Genomic DNA, 19,977 nt, shown 5'->3' on the forward strand with positions numbered 1-19,977 from the left:
GTGCAGAAAAGGGAAAATCAAATATCATAAATCTTTAATTTGCAAAGAAAATTTCTAATCTAGCCAAAATTCTTGTGGTTTATCTAATTAGAGAATATTTTGATTTAATTTGTTGGCAAATTGCAAAGAAAATAAACGAAATAAATATTTAAATTTTAATTGCAATAATAGCGTATATTTAAGTGTATTTAACTTCGGTTTGATTTATTTTAGATGATTTTTTTTTTTTTTTAATTTTAGGAAATATTTTTTTGTTTATTCTGGACAAATTTGAGACAACTACTGTCTGGGATTCGAACCGGCTTTCTGCTTTCTCAATTCATAAAATTCTGATCAAATCTAAAGTTTCTTCTTACATTTTTTTATACCCTAACAAAGGGTATTACAATTTTGTCATGAAATGTCTTACGCATAGAAGTAGTTATCTGCGAACCCATAGAGTATATATATTCATGATCAGCATAAACAGTCGAGCTGATCAAGTCTAATCGGAACACTATATCATATACCATAGGAACGATTGGTCGAATATTGACTACTTTGATGAACAGCTTTAACATATCTTGAGCGCATCCTAAGCTACTTAAATCTGAGCCAGATCTTATCAAGAACGTTCTACTATATAATATAGCACTATGGCAAGAATCGGTCTGCGCTTTTACGAGCTTTACGCTTTCTCACATATCCGCATAGGGCAAGGGCATTCGGTCGTCGGCTTGCCATATCCATGCCTTCTTTCCATGTGCATCCATGCTATATGCTTAGATCCCATCACCATCGCACTACCATATCATATAGTATATGTATAGATATATATATACCCCTATATACTTATATGTACCAAATTAACTGCGAATTTATTTAAGCCAAGTCTTTGACAAGTTCTAGTTCTTCAATAGGCTGTCTCATATACCCTAACTTTCTCGTTTAGTATTATTCCGCAAAATGTTGAAATTTCCAAAACGTATTCCTCAAATGCGTCAGCTGACGATTATCAAATTGGAGTCGACTTTTGTTGGAAGCCGATGCTCGTGCCATTGGTAATGCGAGCGTAACGAAACGGACAGGTGTCAAGAATTTCGCCCGAGTCCCTCTTCCTCTTCCCTCTCCCTCTTCCCTCTTCCTCTTCCATTCCCGTTTTCTGTTTCTCTGTTTAAGGTAACAACGCCCCGACGACAGCCAGATGTTGACAGAGCCAAATGACTTTGACATAGATATCCAAGACGACGACGACGACGCTTTGCGAATTGTGTTCGCATTGGATTTCACTTGATTTGAATGTTATATTATTATAGATATATATTATATATATTATTTGTCATTTTTCACATATATATTTTCTTTCTAGTCGCCTTTCACAGTCCGGAAATGCGGCTTCTTCTTCTTTGCTCCCAATTACGCGCAAAGTCGGTCAATGCCACGCGCCTAACCCCGAAAGCCTGCCACCCACCCCCCACCCCTCTCCACACTTGACATATGAATACCTTCTTCTTTTTTTTGGGTGCCTCGCCTTGAACACGCGTTACCCTTCCCCCCCCCCCCCCTCCTCCCCCTCTATTTGCTGAGGTAATCAATTTTCATGCCCGGCAGCTTAAAACTGGCCGCAATCGCAGCCTTATCACATGACGCATGCCAAGTTCTGCCCTCTCTCCCTCCCTCTCCCTCTCTCTCTCTGCCCTCTCCCTCTCTCTCTCTCTCTCCTGCTCTTTCTCTTGGCTGGCCGCTTCGTTTGGGTCGTTGACTTTGGGGCTGCTGCTCGGATCGCTGCGTTCCATTGCAGTAAATCTGTCGATGGTGCCCGGAACCTGCGTAGTATATATATATATATATATATATATATATGGGTGCGTATATCACTCATCCGAACGATCTTTCAATATACAATTACTCAAGTGTGTGAGTGTGTGTGTGTGTGTGTGGCATATATGAAATATGCATATGCAATGTGTTTGGCTTTACGTTTCATTTTTTTTTTGGATTTTTTTTTGATTTTTTTCAATAAATTAAAAATGCGGAAAAGGTTGCAAAAACTCATAAACGAAATGTGCAAAACGACAAGCAGAGAAAGAAGAAAGCAACAGAGAGAGAGAGAGAAAGGGAGAGGGGGGAGAGAGAGAGAGGGGGGGGGGCTGTTTATTGAAGACGCGTGTTAGACATTCCGAAATATTAATTACGTATACGCAGCGTCTGGCCAGCAGCGCGGCTATTGCGACAATTCCACAACTGTTTTTCGCATAAAACAAAATAACTTTTGTCTAATTTCGTGTACCCTGTAGTTGACGAAAAGCGGCCATATTGTTTAGGGCATATGTATGTAACACTCGAATGGGGAAATTTCTCTGCAATTCAAATTATATTTATGCCAGATCCCTAAAGACTTTGAGCTTTGAGTCCAAAAGAATACAGGACTTACAACTTGGCATATAAATATTTGTATAGTTTATTTCTTAGCATAGACAAATCGAGCAGTTCTTCCAATATTGATGCATTTTGTCATAGCTCGAGAACTTTATGAGCTAGAGCTATAAAATTTGGTATGTAGACTCTCGAAAGATCCCCAAAGACATGGAATATTTCTTTTTATAGATAACCTTGCCCAGTTCCGTCCGAAATCGCATTTTTATAACCAGAACCACAATTTTTTATATGTGCACACATTGGAATGTTCCTGAAGGTCCTAAGGTAACATTTTAGTTATACAAAAATGAAGTTTCGATAGCTAGTTTAAATGTTACGGCAGTTCGGCATTCGTTACAGGGTATGTCCGCGTCGTTGCTTCTCGATTAAAGCACTCGCTTGTAGTTGTTTTTGTTTCTGTTTGTGTCTGTTTTCTTCATATTAATCGGCAAATTATGTGTAGTTCTTTTATACACTGTCTACGCTGTATTTTATTCGCTAATTTAAATGACAGCTCAATGAGCTCAGCCACAAGGGCGATGACAACAGTCGCTCGCCTGTCGCTCGGCTGACCATTGCCCAGCGGATGGATGATGAAATGTGCTTGGTCATATAACACACACACACACACACACACACACACACATATATATATATATTCGTAATTATTTAAAGAACAGGGTTGAGGCACACACACAGCAAGGGTGGACTTCAATTAATCCATGAGTCGGGAATGGATTTTGAAATGCACTCAAGTTGCGGAAAATTCATCAACCTTAACGAAGAATCATCTGGGAATTGTTTAAAAGATAAACTAGCATCTAGCGAGAAATAATTTAAATGGCAAATTCAAATAGTTCCTCAGAAAATGGCTAAATCGAGCTAAAATTTATATATTGATTCCTTCTTATTCACATGAACTATTAAATTAATAAAGAACTAGTTCAATTCAATATTTATCAACCCTAATGAAGAATCATCTGGGAATTATTAAAAAGATAAACTAGTTTCCAGAGAGTAATAATTCAACTGGGAATTTTAGATAGTTCTCCAGCAAATAGCCGAAACAGCTATGAACAGATTCTTTCATGTTCACATAAAGAACTAGTTCAATTCAATATTTATCAACCTTATTGAAGAATCGATTGGGAATTGCTTAAAAGATAAACTAGTTTCCAGAGAGAAATAATACAACCCAAAATTTTAGATAGTTCTCCAGCAAATAGCCTTTGAACAGATTCTTGCATGTTCACATAAAGAACCAGTTCAATTCGAAAATTAATTAGAGAGAAATAACTCAACTGGCAAACTCATTTAGTTCTCCAGCAAATAGTTAAATCAAGATACACATTTTCTATATAGATTCCTTTTTATTCTCATATGAACTCTTTAATAAATCAAGAACTCGTTCAATTTCTTTTATGCGTAACTTTATATTGCGCCCACAGACAGTTAATTAAGTCGAATCGCGTTAAATGCGAGCCAGTTCCTTGGAAAAGTCACCCCCCCTCTTTTGTATATTCCGCCCACCCACACTCGACTATCAATTTACCCATTTTGTTATCCAATTGTTCGCTTTAATAATGCAATGCAGCTTCAACTGAATCTGGCGAGTGCTCAGCTATTACATAAAGTAAACATTCTCCCACAGCAAGTGCCATTGAGAAAGACTTTCGTTTTCATTAGACAGTCAAGGGGGGGGGGGGGGGGGGGGGGGGGGGTCGGTTAAAGGGGAGGGTTGTCCGTTCAGGTTAAGATCTCGAGTCGCAACTGACCACAAGAAAAAGCCGTCGCTCAGTCAGTGTCCACTTGACTGGATCGACTGCACTTGCTGCCACACGACTTGCTCAGCTCTCGACCTCTTCACCCTGCCCACTGGCCCTTCCCCCCCTCATCGCCTCTCATCTTTGCACTTGCAACAACTTGTGCGCCCTTGCCACATTGCATCAATCAGAGTCGGCAGCACTTGGACAAATTGTCTGTCCGTTCGCATTGGAGTAGGCAAACTTTTTGAGCCAGCAGAAAAAAAAATATGTAAAATACATAACAGCCAAGTTTATATCAAGTGCACACCATTTGCATACCCTGCATAAATAGATGAGTGGGGCATATGTGGACTGGAGAGAGCGTTTGTTGCAGTCAAAGGGAAATGTATTTTAAGTCAAGGAAGAAACATGCTCCATTTGAGCTAAAGAAACCTTGCAGCTAGAGCTCTGAAATCGGGTATATGCAGGCAATTATAGACTCTTTCTTGATCTTAAATGGATTAAAACGTATTAGAGAACTTAAGATATCTAATATTTTATATGTGCATACATCAAGCTCAATATGAAGTTAGACTTAAAATTAAAGAACAAAATAAATCCAAAGTCGGAAACTTTGTTGTTTTCCGTATATAAAACTCTTCTTCCTATTTATTGTTAAATATATAGAATTTTACAAAATTTGTATTTATAGAAAAAGCAATTTCACAGACATAAAAGCTTTTCAAAATGAGAAACATTATACCCCTTTTTGCCCATTTTTAATGGATAACAACTCCCAAGTCAAAGTGTTCAAACTCAAACTACCTTTCTCTTGCTTGGGCTTAAAATCTGTTTACAGGGTATCTGACAGTCGACTCTAGAGAACCCTTTACACTCTTTCCTCGCACTTTGCAGCTGTTGTTGAACAAGGCAAAAGCTGTTGCTAAGCCGGCAAAAGCCGGACAGCGGAGCTGAGACAGCGAGAGAGTGAGGAGGAGAGTGAGCAGGAGAGAGAGAGAGAGGGGGACAGACAACTTGCCGCATTACTCATACGCCGCGTGGTCGTGCAGGGCGTCTGCTTTTGCTGTTGTCTTTGGCTGCGGTTATTTTTAATACCCAGCCACATAATTCAAAGTAATTTGCCAGCCGCTGCTTTGCATTTACATTTTACATTTTCCAGCTGCATTTGCGGCTTTGACGTGCCACTCGAGCCACGACTCACGACTGCCTGCCTAATATATCGTAGATATATGTATATATATATATGTAATCTGCCTATAATCTGCAGGCCTTGACTTTGTCTCTCTGCATATTTAACTTGGCATTTGCTCAAAACTGCTTTTTCCATTTGCAGTTGATCAATCAATTTATCAGACACTAACACAACAGCAATGACTCATCACACACACACACACACACACACGCACAACAAATTAGTCATCGCATAACTGTTTGGCCAGCCAGGCTCATGACACAACTGTCGCCAACAACAACAACAACAACAACAATCAACTAAAACCATGAGCAGAAATTTTAAATTACTTTCGCAACGTTCATGCATATTAAATACCCTATAAAAAAGCTATACAACATTCCTCTTCATTAATTAAATCAGCATAAAAATGTTTAGTTATATATTTAGCTCATTTTTAAAGCAAGTTTTTGGAACCAGTTCCAATATACTCATATCTAGAGTTCACAAAACAAATTTGGAACGAATTTAATATAAAAGTGATTTTTATTCATTTTCGAGCTAGTTCAAAAACTGCCGAACAACTTTTAAGCCCATATGGAACTAGTTCAAATTCAGCTCTGAACTAGTTTAAATATCTCAATATTCAATTAGCTTTCTTTAAGCCAATTCACAGGCATGAAGCTTCTTTTACATATAGTGTAAACTAGTTCTTTTTATTAATCAATGAACCAATTCAGAGAACCTTATGAATAACTCCTTTTGAGCTAGTTCTTCGATAAAGGAGTCTATCTCTGCTTTTGACCTGATTCACGTTATTTCTATTGATTGATTTAATATACATTTATTGGCTTGAAAAATGCTTATAAATTACTTTCGAAGTACTTCATAGACATTATAAACTAGCTCTGCTTTTGAGGCAAACATTTGAACTGGTTCCAGCTATTTTTTGCGGATTGATGAACCAATTTAGCGAACTATAGTTCTTTTTCAAATATACATATATACAGCATGAAAATGCTTTTTAGTGACTTTTGAACTAGTTCGTAGACAAAAATTCAATTTTGAACTGGTTCACGTTGTTTCTTTTGATTGATGAACCACTTCAAAGAACTTTGTGCATGAAATAATTATATTTACATACTTGAAAAATAAGTATGAAGGACTTTTGAACTAGTTGCAAGTCCCTGTAGACTAGCTTTTAACTTTGGAACCGGTTCACGTTAATTCAATTGATTGATGAACCAATTTAGTGAACTTCGTGTCTAAAACAAATATAATTACAAACATGAACTTGCTTTTAAATGACTATTGAACTAGTTTATTTTGGAACAAGTTCACAAGAGGCATGCACAAGTAAAAGTACTTTCAGCTCTCTCGCGAACAATTGAGCAAAATTTGTGCGCTTTTAAGTGCGCTTAATTGGAGCGACCTTTTGTGTCACGCCCCTGTTCGTTGTTGTGTGGAACGGGTGGACCACGCCCACCTCCCCCCACCCCTCCACGGCCCTTTATACAGTCTATTTAACACACACACACACCTCCCCTCCCCTATGGCTAGCTAGTCCGCCCACACACGAACATTTCTCAGCTAATTTCATTGATGAATTTTTATTAAATAAATTATTATAATGAGGCATACGCCTCTGGGTGCCCCCTTTGGGCATGTTGCAAGTCAACGAACGCGCCAAGAGAATGGCAAGAAGAGTAGAGAAAAGAAGGAGAAGAAGAATAAGTAACAAAAACACACTCACACACAAGAAAGCGCAAAAATTTGGCACACAATTGTTGCGGAGCAAAACATGAAATGGGGACACGAAAAAAAATTTGTGGCGCGTGTTCGCACTTTGCTGGAGAGCTCCCCTCCCCCGCCCCGCTCTCCAGCCCACCCCTCCAGCCACAGCCAGAATTAAGCAAATCTGAATAGTTGTAGGGTGGAGAGAGGGAGGGAGCAGTCACTTAGTCTATATAAGAAATAATTTATCAACGGCAAAACCGAAACTTGTTCAAACAATTTTGTCCAAAAATAGTCCGAAACAAATAGAAAAATTAGATATGTCCACAAATCTGAGCTCCAGCCGGGGGCACTATTAATAGTTCGGGCCCAACCCAATTGATTATAAAGAACAAAAAGAAAAGTCAGCAAATGTTTGGCCAGCTCAAATAGTTGCCGATAAGGCGGGCGAAACTTACGAGCGGTATCAGCTGAGTTGGCCTTAGACAAAGCTCGAGCTCGAGCTAGAAAATTGTGAATGAAGGCAATTTTGTGAATGGACGGAAAGTTGTTGAATGAACGAGAAGATGCTCTTGTTGTTGTTGATAATCAACAACTATAATCTTAAATATGTGGAATACACGTTTTTAATAGAAATTTAGTCGTAATTATATTAAATATATATAAATTAAATGTTTTCATTTTCCGCTTGACAAGTTGCATTATTTTTGTATTTCTATTTGAGCGACTGGCTAATGTTTTTCACTATCTTATCGATATATTTATCGATTAATTATCGATTGGCATATTACCTGAGCTACATTTCATTCAAAATATATATAAGTTTTGTATTTTCTTTCATTAAATAAAAAAAAGAAAAGAAACCTATCGATATCGTTTCCATTTCGATACTTTCAGTAGTTCGATATAACTATCGATTATTTATCGATTAATCAAATTTGATTTATAATTCTGCACATTCATTCAAAACTTACTTGCAAGCAAATTTTATCTATACTTCTAATAAATGAAGAAATAAACCCTATCGACATAATTTCCCTTTCGATACTTTAAGAAGTTATTTGAGATTTTGATCTAATCAAAATTAATATACATTTGAAATTTTCCATATATATCTATTGTTTAATCTATTGAACTCTTCAAGAACAGATGCTATTATAATTTTTTAATGAATAGAGATGTATTTTTGGCAAATCTTAATCAAATTAATTCATGAAATCTTCATCTTTTATCTTATCAACAACTAAGTTTCTTATGATTTCGCATGCTGCTTGAATTATCTTTTGGCCATGTTACGCATCTGATGAGTCATGTTGAATTTTGGTCACAAATCGATCTATCATGCAGTTTATTTAAAGCACATGATTTCACTTCGGGGGAAGCAAAAATTGATGCATTTCTTTTACGTAGTCAGAGATTGTTAATGAAATGTGTTTCGGGCGGGAAATCAATTGAAACTCAATTAAATGACTCTGTTCGAATTAGGCTAAAACATCTTTAAAAGAAGAATCAGAAGGGGAAGAGCAAATTTTGGAATAATATCTACATTTTCTTATAGAGAGTGTTTGCTCTCTTTTCCTCTTTTCAATCTCTCTTTTTCTCTGATACTCATCAGAATTCTCTAGAGAACTTATTTAATGCACACAACAACTTTAGATGACAAGTTAAAACTATTCTCAAAAAATGTATATATTACAAAACAATCTACTCCAATTTCTGAATTGAGAAACTCTGATCTGATGGGAAACGGACTCTACCTGAGCCTCAAATTAATCGCATCTTTAAAAAATACTTTAATATCGGATATATATATATATATAAAATCTTGTTATTTGGACTCACCTTTCAGTCTCCGATTCTGCATTTGGTTGCTGCTGTAGCTGTTGTATTTGTTGCTGTGTTGTTGTCGATGATGTTGCTGCTGCTGCTCCTGCAGCTGTTGTTGCTGCTGCTGCTGCTGCTGTGGCAGCAACAGTTGCTGCTGCTGCTGCTGCTGCCGATGTCGATTGTTGCTGTTCATCGCTCAAGCCGAGCGATGTTGTCGTTGCTTCTGCTGCTGTTGCTGTTGCAGCTGTAGCTGCTGTTGTTGTTGTTATTGCAGTTGCAGTTGCATTCGTTAAGTTCACATTGTTGTTGTTGTTGTTGTTGTTGTTGTTGGCACTAACACTCGCGATATTTGTTGGCGGTAATTGTTGCTGTTGAGTCTGTGTTGCAGCTGCTGCGGCTGCTTGTTGCTGCTGCTGTTCATCGAGCACGCCAGCGACGACCAATTGCTGCACATCGGCAATTGTTGCTGGCGCGCTTTGCAGCTGCAGCGCGGGAATTACTGCTGCTGCGGCGGCAACAGTTGGCGGTTCGTAGCTGTTCATGTGCGACAGCAATGGCAAAGTTTGCCCCTGAGTCTGACCAACAGCTGCTGCTGTTGCTGCTGCTGTGACAACTGCTGCTGCTGCTGCTGCTGCTGTGCCAGCAACTGTTGCTGCTGTGCTAGTGGAAGTGTTTGAAGTCTGTGTTGCTGCTGCTGCTGCAGCTGCGGCTGGAAATGCTGCAGTTGCCGGCGCAATGCCATCGATTTGCGATGTTGCCTCCAGCTGGAAGTTGGCCGTCGGCGGCGCCGGCTGCTGCCCGGCAGCAACAGCTGCAAATGTCGGCGCCGATTGTGGCGTTTGGGCGGCCGGCGACAAGGGCTGATCCACATAGCTGCTGCTGCTCAGCTGCGGCTCGCTGACAGCAACTGTTGCTGTCGTGTTGTTGTTGTTGTTATTGTTGCTGCTGTTGCTGTAGCCAGCGCTGGTGGCAACATCCATTGCTGCCGCGGCAGCGGCTGCCTGCTCCTGCTGCTTCAGCTGCTGCAGCGACTGTTGCAGCTGCTGCGCCGCGGCCGTGGCATAGTCCATGGGCAGCGTCTGTCCGTGGGGCGTGCCCTCCGCATTGGCATTGGGCGTGCCCGCGTTAGCATTGACGCTGTCATAAAGTTGTTGCTGCTGCTGCTGTTGCTGCTGTGCATCGCTGTTGGCTGCGTTCACGAACTGCTGCATGCCGTGCACCACGGTCGCGGGGGCGGTCATAACGCCGCTGGGCGTGGCCGTTAGTTGACCAGCTGCAGTTGCTGCTGCTGCTGCGGCGACGCCCGCCTGCAACTGTTGCTGCTGCGACGGCTGCGATTGCTGCTGATCGGCAAAGTTCCAATTGGCATCGGCCGAAGCGGCCTCCAGATGATTCTCGTGGAGCATGCTCGGCGGCAGGATCATGCTCTGCGTTGTCTTTGGTGGCGCCGTGGGATCGCATCCCTCGCCCATATTGTTGCCACCGCCGCCAGCAACAGTTGCCGCCTCGGAGTTACCAGTCTTTTCATTGTTGTTGGCAGCACCGACACTGGAATGATCCAGATAGTCCATGCACATCCAGCGTCCGCGCTTGAACGGCTCCGTCGACTCAATTTTGACCACCTTGAAGCGTTCGCTGCGATGCTGCGTCTCCTTCATGTCGTCCTTCTTCTTGGTGCCGCCAGGCGTCACAGCCGCACTCACCACATTGATTATATTGTCGGAGACATTCACCTGCACATTCTGTATGGTCTGGCCGAGGGAGGGCGAGCCGATGGGATCGACCACAACGAGACCGTACTGTGAACTGGTGGGTATGACGGGCGCGGTGGTGCTCAGCGCATTGTTGGCAAAGAACACCTCCTCCTTGGAGAACGTGTCCTCCGACATGGACGGCGTCTCGTTCTCCAGATCCGTAATCCGACTATTGTCATCCGTATGAGATTCGTCCAGATCATCGGCGGACTCATCGCCCGTATCGCCTGCCGCATTCAGCTTGGCATGGCCCACCGTCACGGAGGTGATTTGAAATGAGGAAGTCGTCTTTGGTTTGCGATTGTTGCCTCCACCGCCGCCGCCGCCGCCGCCGCCAGCAGAGGCAGCAGCAGCACCTGCTGCGGCGGCAATTGTTGCTGCCGTTGCCGACGGATGCCCCTGGCTGTGGCTCGTGTGCTGTTGATGGTGCTGATGATGATGATGCTGATGATGATGATGATGCCCATGATGTTGCTGCTGCTGCTGCTGCTGCCATTGCTGCTGCTGCTGCTGCAGGCCCAGGCCGCGCCCATTGTTGTTGGGCGAGCTGGCCTTGCCGCTGCCGGCGTCGCTGCTGCTGCTGCTGTTGGTGTTAGTGTTGGTTGCTGGCGTGGCAGTGTGATTGGTGCTGCTCGATTTGGGCGCCAGCGAGGCGCTCGAGGCTGTCGCCAGGCTGCTGTTGCTGCTGGCGCGCGATACCGTGGCGCTGGCATCGGCAGCAACAGTTGCTGCTGCCGCAGCGCCGCGATTCAGCGCATTCAGGCGCAAGCTCTCGCTGGTGGTGCGCTGTATATTGTTGCTGCTGCTGTTGTTGCTGCTGCTGTTCTGCTGATGATGATGCTGCTGGTGCGTGGCGACATGATGATGATGATGATGATGCTGCCCGCTGCCGCCGAGCGAATTGACCTTGGTCAGCGGCGGCTTCTTAATGCTGGTGGTGCCACCCACCACGCTGACGCCGCGCGCCGGCGTCTGTATGGAATTGCGGCGAGCGGGCGCATTGCCAGCGCCAGCTGAACCGCCCGTGGGCTTGAACTTGGCATTCAGATGACGATCGAACATGTTGTTGCTGCCGGCGCGTTGCTGCTGTTGTTGTTGATGTTGCTGCTGTTGTGTGTTGCTGGACTGTTGCCGGCGTGTTGCTGCTGTTGCCGTTGTGTTGTTGCCGGCTGCTGCTGCTGCTGCTGCGGCAGCTGTTGCTGTTGTGTTGGCAACAATTGTGTGCGTTTCCTGTGAACTTTCGGGCGAGGAGGCGGCCGAGTTGCTGCCGCTGGCCTGACCGCTATTAGCAATTGTTGCTGCCGCTGTGCTGACTTGTTGCTGCTGTTGCTGTTGCTGGTGTTGCTGTTGTTGATGATGATGTTGCTGCTGTTGCTGACCGGAATCTTCGTTGGCAGCGCTTTGATTCTCGGCCATAATCGAATTGGATTTCAGCGTGCGTAAAGTTTTCAGCAAATAATCCAGTTTTGCTGACAATACTTATGGATTATTTGGCAAATGAAAAAAAGTTCTAGTATTTATTTGGTTTTTTCAAGTTTCTTGTTCGTAGTTTTTGCGATTTTAAGTCTCTGCCGCAACTAGTTGCCGTTGCACAAATTATGTTGCTGCTGCTGCTGCTGTTGCTTGGCGGCAATTGTTGCTGCTGCCGTGCTGGCAAACGATTTGCCCACTTCGAAGATGAAACTAGCGGCTGCCAAACGACGACGACGATACATAGCGACCGTTGCGTTACAGGTGCAACCAACTGACTGACGAATTGCGACGACGACGACGACGACGACGGCGACGACAACCGAAAAAACCGAGAGACGCGTTCGCGAAACTAAACAGTTGTTGTTGCTGCTGCGATTGTTGCTGTTGTTGATTTTGTTATGCTAAGTAATAAATTTAAATTTATTTGTTGCTGCTGCTGCTGCTGGTCGCAGCTATAATTTGCTTTTGCGCGTTTTATTAGCAACAACAACGCGCGCAATAACTACATAAGCCGCCCGCGCGGACAGCAGCGCCATCTAGCGCTTGACTTTGGTTAGCGGGCGTTTCAATTCTCACACACACACACACACACACACATACACACAAGCACACAGCACAGCTGTTGTTGTTGTTGTTGGTAATTTTATAATTCACTTAAATTTATTTTTTACTTTTTTTTTTATATAATTTACTTTTAACTACGTTTTCTTTTTTTTTTTTTTTTTGTATTTTTCTTGAACTAAGAATTTTAATTTAACTTTTACTTGAAATTAAAAACTTTGTTGTTGTTGCACTTTTCACACAAAATATTTCCATTTGTTTTGTTTACATTTTCATGTTGTTTATCGCGGAATTATTAAACAATTTCTTTGTGCCCCGTTTACTAGCAATGCAGTAAGCTGTAGAAATCTAATTCCTGCGGAAGAGACAGAGACGTGGAAGAGAGAGAGAGGGGGGAGAAAAAAAATATAAGTAAATATTAATATTGAATTAGTTTTGTTTAGAAAAAAAATATAAGTAAATATTAATATTGAATTAGTTTTGTTTATCAATTGAGTTAGACGCGAATTGAATACACCTCAAGCGTTAACATCACAAGCGAATTTAATACACAATTCGTTTTATTCGTTTACATAATTAATTGCCAGGCACGCGTTGGGCGCCATTTCTTTAAAAGAAATAACATTTACGTATTTAAAAGAAATGCACAGCTTGATACAGTTGGAGTTTTGTATATAAATAATAATAGTAAAATGAAAAAAACGTTTATACAACTTTTTATAGTTTCTTTTCCAAAGTCCAGAAAGATAAATCATTTGTATTCCTCATCTAGACATAATATTATGATCTAAAGTCCGTTTGTAACTGTTCCGAGAACTTGAAGAAATAGTTTTTTATTCTTTTTCTACATTAGCAATATCTGATCAAAAAACAGCTGGAAATGAAATACCTTACGATCTTAAGTCTGTTTTTCCTTCTTTGTTGAACTTTTCAAGAACCTTAACCCCTAGTACAAAGCTCAAGAAATGTTCTTTATTATAAAAACCCGATGAAATAACAAACTGCAGAAATAGAATTGAAGAACAATAAGATTTAAGGTTCATATGCAACTCTTTAGGAAACTAGCTCAAAGTATTATATTTCGTAGTTCCTAAAAGAAAACAAAGTTTTAAAGAATACGAGAAATATACCTTCCAATTATTATAAAATACTTAAATGCTTTCATATGTATTTGCAAATTTATTAAACAAGCGAAAACGAGAGAGAATGTCATTAGAATGAACATAAAATTTGTGGCAATGCGTCTGGGTTTAACATTCTATAGAACTTCAGGTTCAACATGAAGAAACTTGATGCAAGGTTAAGCAAAAGTATTCGAGTTACTTAAGATATATGAAATATACCATTTGCATGGAATATCTGGAATAATGTTGTTGCTATGAGATCGTATGAAACAATGCGTATATCATGTTGATATATATATCTCTCCATCTATGCATCATATTTAATTCTTGAGCTTCATTTCATGTTATTGTACTTTATCTGGAATAATGTTGTTCCTTTAAGTTCTCATGAGACATTACATATTCCTTGTTATTGTACTCTCTATATGAGGTCTATTAAATTTTGGGCTTGATTTCATGTTATTGTACTTTCCCTTATCAATCTATATACATAAAGATATATAGAATACGTTCTAATATAATCTGAAATAATGTTCTTTTTAGCTCGTTTGAGGCATTATGCATCCCATAGTACTTTCTATATCATTCCCATTACCATATTAAATCTTGAGCTTGATTTCATGTTATTGTACTTTCTTTATCAATCTATTTATCAGATAGCTTGGTTAAGATATATAGAATTTATCTTTGTATTATCTGATATTGTACTTCTTATATCTTTCTATTTATCATATTAACTCTTGAGCTTCATTCATGTTATTGTACTTTCTTTATCAATCTATTTATCAGATAGATTCGTGAAGATATATAGAATTTAGCTTTGCATTTTCTGTAATAATCTTGTGTTTGTAACCCAATCATTTTAGGTATTATACCTTTGTATTTATCATATTAAATCTTGAGCTTCATTCATGTTATTGTACTTTCTTTATCAATCTATATAAAGAATACTTTTTTGTATAATCTGGAATAATGTTGTTCTCTTTAGCTTGTTGTAGCCCATTGTACTTTCTATATCTTTCTATTTATCATATTACATCTTGGGCTTGATTGTACTTTATGAATTAGCATATTAAATCTGAGCCTTTAGCTTGATTCCAGCTGTAGCTTTAGCTGCCTCTGGCTGTATCTATTAGTGCTGGCAGTAGATTTCTTAACTGCGTAGTTCCACTGTGGCTTAACTATTTCATTGATCATCATTAGCATGCGGATGATGAAGAAGATTTTGAGTTTTTCTTTATTTTTATTCTTTTTATTGATTTCATTATTTCCGTTTTACGTCGCAGTTTTGTTGAATTAGTTAAGTGGCACATTAGACGAGTTTCCTTTGGCGTGTTTTTGGCCAACAATTTTGTTGGCCAAGTTGTTGTTGTTGCTTTCTTTGTGCCACAGTTTTAATATTTTAAATATTTGCTTATTTTTTTTGTTCGGCATTTTTATCTTTCAAATTTTGGTTTTGTTTTCCATTATTTAATTGATTTTGTTTACGGAAATAAACGCGCAATTGACGATGCCAAAATCAACATTAAAAGCCAGTGAAATATGCCTTAAGCTTGCTTAGTCGACGTGAATATACCCTAGCTTTAATTATAAACAAATTCTGCTCGATATTTCTCAGTTTCTGATGAAATATTTGCCCCGATTCTTCAGATTTCAGATCATCTTTGCAATTCTACAGTTTATCAGCATTTAATATCTAAAAGTTGAGGCAAGAAGGAATATTCTTATAGGCAATGCCTCGGACCTTATAGTCCGATCTTAGTAAAATATTTCAGGCATAAAGGTGCAAAAGTACCTGATAGTAAGTTCTTTTTACTTTAAGGGAGAAGTATCAAAAAAGGTAAACATTTTTCATGTTTATGTTCTATATGAGGTCCTACATAGCAAGTTTTGTGCATCTAGCTCCTATAATCCTCGAGTTATGCATAAGAAATTTAGCCAGAAAAAAGATTTTATTTCAATATTATGAAATAAGGAGCTACGCAATAAAGCACAAGCCTATTGTGCGTGTGGTATAGACAAAGTATATATATATGATATATATTTCAAATATTGTCTCTAGCTTTTATAGTTTCCTGACTAGATAGTCTCAGCTCGTCGCCCTGATATACTTTCTGGGTTCTAATATGCTTCCAGCTGCCTGTTGCATACCTATACAAAAAACCATCATACCCTTTTCACCCGTTACCGTGGATTCATGGTAAAAATTTGCAAAAAAAAGAACACAAAAAAAAATGCGTAAATGAACGGATGCGTGTATTTGTGTTTGTTAATAGCCGTAAGCTTTGGCGATCATTCATAAATTTCGTGTACTGTTTAACTGTCATAAGCGTGTGTGTGTGCGTGTGTGTGTGTGTGCGTGTGTGTGTGCGGGCGCGTGTGTTTGACGTTTTGAACTTTTGCGTGTGCCCCCAGCCCGAAGGCAAAGTCAAGACCTTGGAGCCAACCATTATTTGACGTGAAACAAACGACACAGAAAAACTTTTTAATACGCAGCAAAACAAAAACAATGAAAAAAGTAGGAGAAACACAAAAAATCTGTTATAGGTCAACACTGGTCAGGTAGAGCTCTATTGGCCTTGCCTTCCAGCACAGGTGACTTAATTTGGCAACAGAATCTAACGACAATTAGTTTGCGCATTTGAGAACACGTTTAACAGAGTTTCGGAATCTGGAACGTCTTTGTGCTTGAATTAGTTGAGAATTTTAAGAGACAAGATTAACAGGCGATATTTCTAATGAAACTTCGAGAGCTTAGTAAAATTATAAAAAAAAATCTGAGCCTTGATATCAAATTGTATTATTATAAAGAAACGCAATTTCTTATTGTTGCTGAAATGATTTATTTTTGCTATTTTATCGGAAATCAAAGCTATATCCAATTGCATTAGGGGTGTTCAGTGTTGTGTAAGTCATGTTTTTCAAATGATTTACCAGCTGAGCGACTTTTATTACATTTGCCCACATTGTGATTACCTGGAGAGGCCCATTTAGATTTCTATTAGCGCACGTAAGCTTGGCTAACTGTAATTTATATCTCTGTAATTCAAAGTAGCTGATGGCTAGGTGCAAGAATTGCACTCGCTGCGAATGTATCCAACAGATACAATTTGCCTTGAAGGGGGGCCGCCTGGCTGGCCCGACGCCTGCCTCAACAGAGGCGACAAACAATAAACGGAACAACAAAAAGAAGCACAACAACAACAATAACAATAACAAGCGCAAAGCGCAGCAACAGAAGATGAGAAGAAGAGCGATGGAGAGAGAGAGAGAGAGAAGAAGAACTAATTGCAACGACAAAGTATAAAATCGATGAAGCAAAAAATATAATGAAGAACAACTACAACAGATAGCGCAGCGCAAAGAAGACCGAAAGAGGGCTAGCTGGTGGAGGAAGGGGTAGGGGTACGCAAGATAGGGAGAGAGTGCAGAAAACTTACATATGGTAAGAGAGAGCGAGAGAGAGCGAATGCGCGTTAAACAAATTGCAACAATTTTGCCATAGAGCCGTGAGAGCGAGAGCGCAGCAAAGACAGAGAGAGGGGGGCAGCCTGTTGGCCTCCTGCCTACAGGCACGCACACAAGCGCGCACACACACACACACACACAGGCACACAGTCAGACACGCGTAAGACAGCGAGCAACGTGGGCGCCTACGAGTGCGATGGGCCAGGGCTGCGGCGGGGGGCTAACATGCCAAACAAACAGTGCAAATTGCCAAAGCGAGCGAGCTAAACGAACGAGTGAGCGCAAGAGGGAGAGGGAGCAGAGGGAGCGCAGCAGAGCACTGCAGAAGAGAGCAGCAGAGCGCAGTGCGGAGTATGGCAGCACATTGTCGGCACGCGCTCTCACTGGCGCGCTCTCTCTCTCTCTCTTCGCAGAAGACGAAGAAGACAGCTGCCGGTAATCAATATTGATGATGATAGCAGAGGCAGCGGCAGCGGCAGCGACCGAGACTGCGGCAGCGACTGCGACAGCAGCAACGAAGATAAAGACCAAAAGGGAAAAGGTCAAAGTGAAATGCAAATCAAAGCAAATTTAAATGCAATTTAATTAAACGAAATCAATGCGAACCCGAGAGCAAAACCCAAAAGTTGTGTGACTCACGAGAGAAGGAAGTGCTGCAAGGGCCAAGAAACAAACAAAAATAACGGAACAAAGAAGAGCCAGAGCAAAGCAGACGCTAAGTTATTGCACACATCCAGAAGATACGCAACATACCAAAAAAAACGTTGGAATCTTTTCAATTATTAAAGCAAATTAAATCAAGCTAAAGTAAATAACAGCAACAAATACATGCACAAATCAGACGCAGCTGGAGAGCGCTAGTCGACCGGCAGATACTCTGCTTTTGCTGCGACTCGAGACTTTGGAATATGTATTCTTCTATAACTTTGTTGTTTATTGTCCGATTGTTATAAAATTTGCAGTGCTGCAGTATTAATATATCTAGTTTATATATACGAAAAATCAAGGCAATTCGTGTGTAGGCATATTGGTTAAAGTAGGAAGGGTGTGCAACATCTCAGTATGTTCCTTATCAGTGCATGAAATATTCGTGTATAAAATATTTATTTATCAATTTTGGGATCTTTGATCTACGGTTCCTCTACAAAGAGCTTTCGGATTTTCGGTAATATATCAGCACAAATTTCCAGGGTATATGGAAAATATATATTTATCAATTTTGCAATCTTATGATCTGGCCTTCAAAATCTTGAAATCATACAGAGAATTTTCCTATTGGCCATTCGATGGAATATGCTCATTTTCGGAATAGAAATTTCCAGGGTATATTTGGAATAAAAAAGATATCATAATCAATTGTATTTACAATACATTTGCGTTTGTCAACAAAAATATTTGGTACAACGCGGCGAAGACGTGACTTGGCGCACGCTGTGCCGGCAGACACCCCTCCCCCCTCCCCCCTACCACCTACCCCCACCCCGCCCCACGCTCGTCTCAGAAGTTGCATAAAGTTGCGTCCATTTGTTGCAATCGCTTGCAAAATGAAACTGTGTTTTAACAAATGGTTGAACAAACAGTTCATGATATATATCGTATTTCTAAACAGAACCGATTACAAAATAAAAGGCTGGACCTTATCGCAGCTGATGACACAGCAGAAATCAACAAGAAGAAGACGAGCATAAAGAAGAAGAGGAGGAGGAGAGGAGGAACAAGTGTGGCCTGCGTTTAGAATTGAAACATGAGACAAGACTGCGAGAGGAAATCAAGACGAGTCTGCAACTTTGCCTCATGTGGCAGCAACAACAACAACAACAACAACAACAACAACAACTCCTTTGTCTGCCCTCAAGGTTAATTATAATATTAACTCGCCCGAGAAGTAGGCGCCATACCAGAGTATTCTTTTCTATGAGAAATCGAAAGTGTAGCCAAATTCCAATTGGAATTCTAATTGGACCAGGTTTGAACGTATGTTAAATTCTTGAATATATTGAGTTCTTTTAATTATGCAATATGGGGATTACTTTTTCTAGTAAAAACAAGCTCTATATTGACTATTAAAATCATTTTCAAAATTTTAATCAATCTAGAGAATACTTTTTGTGCGGAAATGATATATAACTATATCATATTTATATATCTTATCAGATAAAAGCAAATTAGAATTAACTCTCGCAATTCCCTATAAAAAGTATTGCCCAAGTTTGACTGAAAGATATTTAGACAAAAAAGAAGTATCTCCAAAGATTACATTGAAATCGGATGGGAAGTCAAACTCAAATTGAGGTATACAGAATCTAGAGAACTCTAGGATCGGAGCCTAGAACTTCTAGAAAATACCAAATGGACGTTATTTTAATCGCATTTTCAAACATTTTCAGACATTTAGAAAGGAATTTAGACAAGAAATCAATATCTGAAGAAAAGTTTGAAAAGTTTTCACTGGAGGAGCCCAAGATCGAGAATAATTTCTATTAATTTCTGTTTCAATATATAATAATAGTAGAAATACTATATGAAATATTGATGAACTATAGTTTATCGACTTTTTTCCATTAGAAGCAAGGCCTGTAGAGCACAAGGGGATATGTATATAGTCAGATTTTGGAATCGAATCGGAATCCAACTGGAATTGCCCTGTAAAGCAAACTGTAGACTTCCGCTTGAGAGTGACAAATAAATGAATACTAGATATA

The 19,977-nt window shown here is 40.1% G+C and overlaps 1 protein-coding gene across 1 annotated transcript in view; it reads right to left on the reverse strand.

The window, feature by feature from the left end:
• LOC115765565 (protein bunched, class 2/F/G isoform) overlaps positions 1–12,755 on the reverse strand; it is a 154,812-nt gene extending 142,057 nt beyond the window's left edge. The window contains exon 1 of the mRNA XM_030709208.1: positions 8,911–12,755. Within this exon, the coding sequence (XP_030565068.1) occupies positions 8,911–12,065 (3,155 nt within the window). The 5' untranslated portion in view covers positions 12,066–12,755. The remainder of the gene's footprint in view (positions 1–8,910) is intronic.
• Between the last annotated feature and the right edge of the window lie 7,222 nt (positions 12,756–19,977).

This window comes from Drosophila novamexicana, unplaced genomic scaffold (assembly GCF_003285875.2).
Source record: "Drosophila novamexicana strain 15010-1031.04,08,12 unplaced genomic scaffold, DnovRS2.1 tig00000974-arrow-arrow-pilon, whole genome shotgun sequence".
Taxonomy (NCBI): domain Eukaryota; kingdom Metazoa; phylum Arthropoda; class Insecta; order Diptera; family Drosophilidae; genus Drosophila; species Drosophila novamexicana.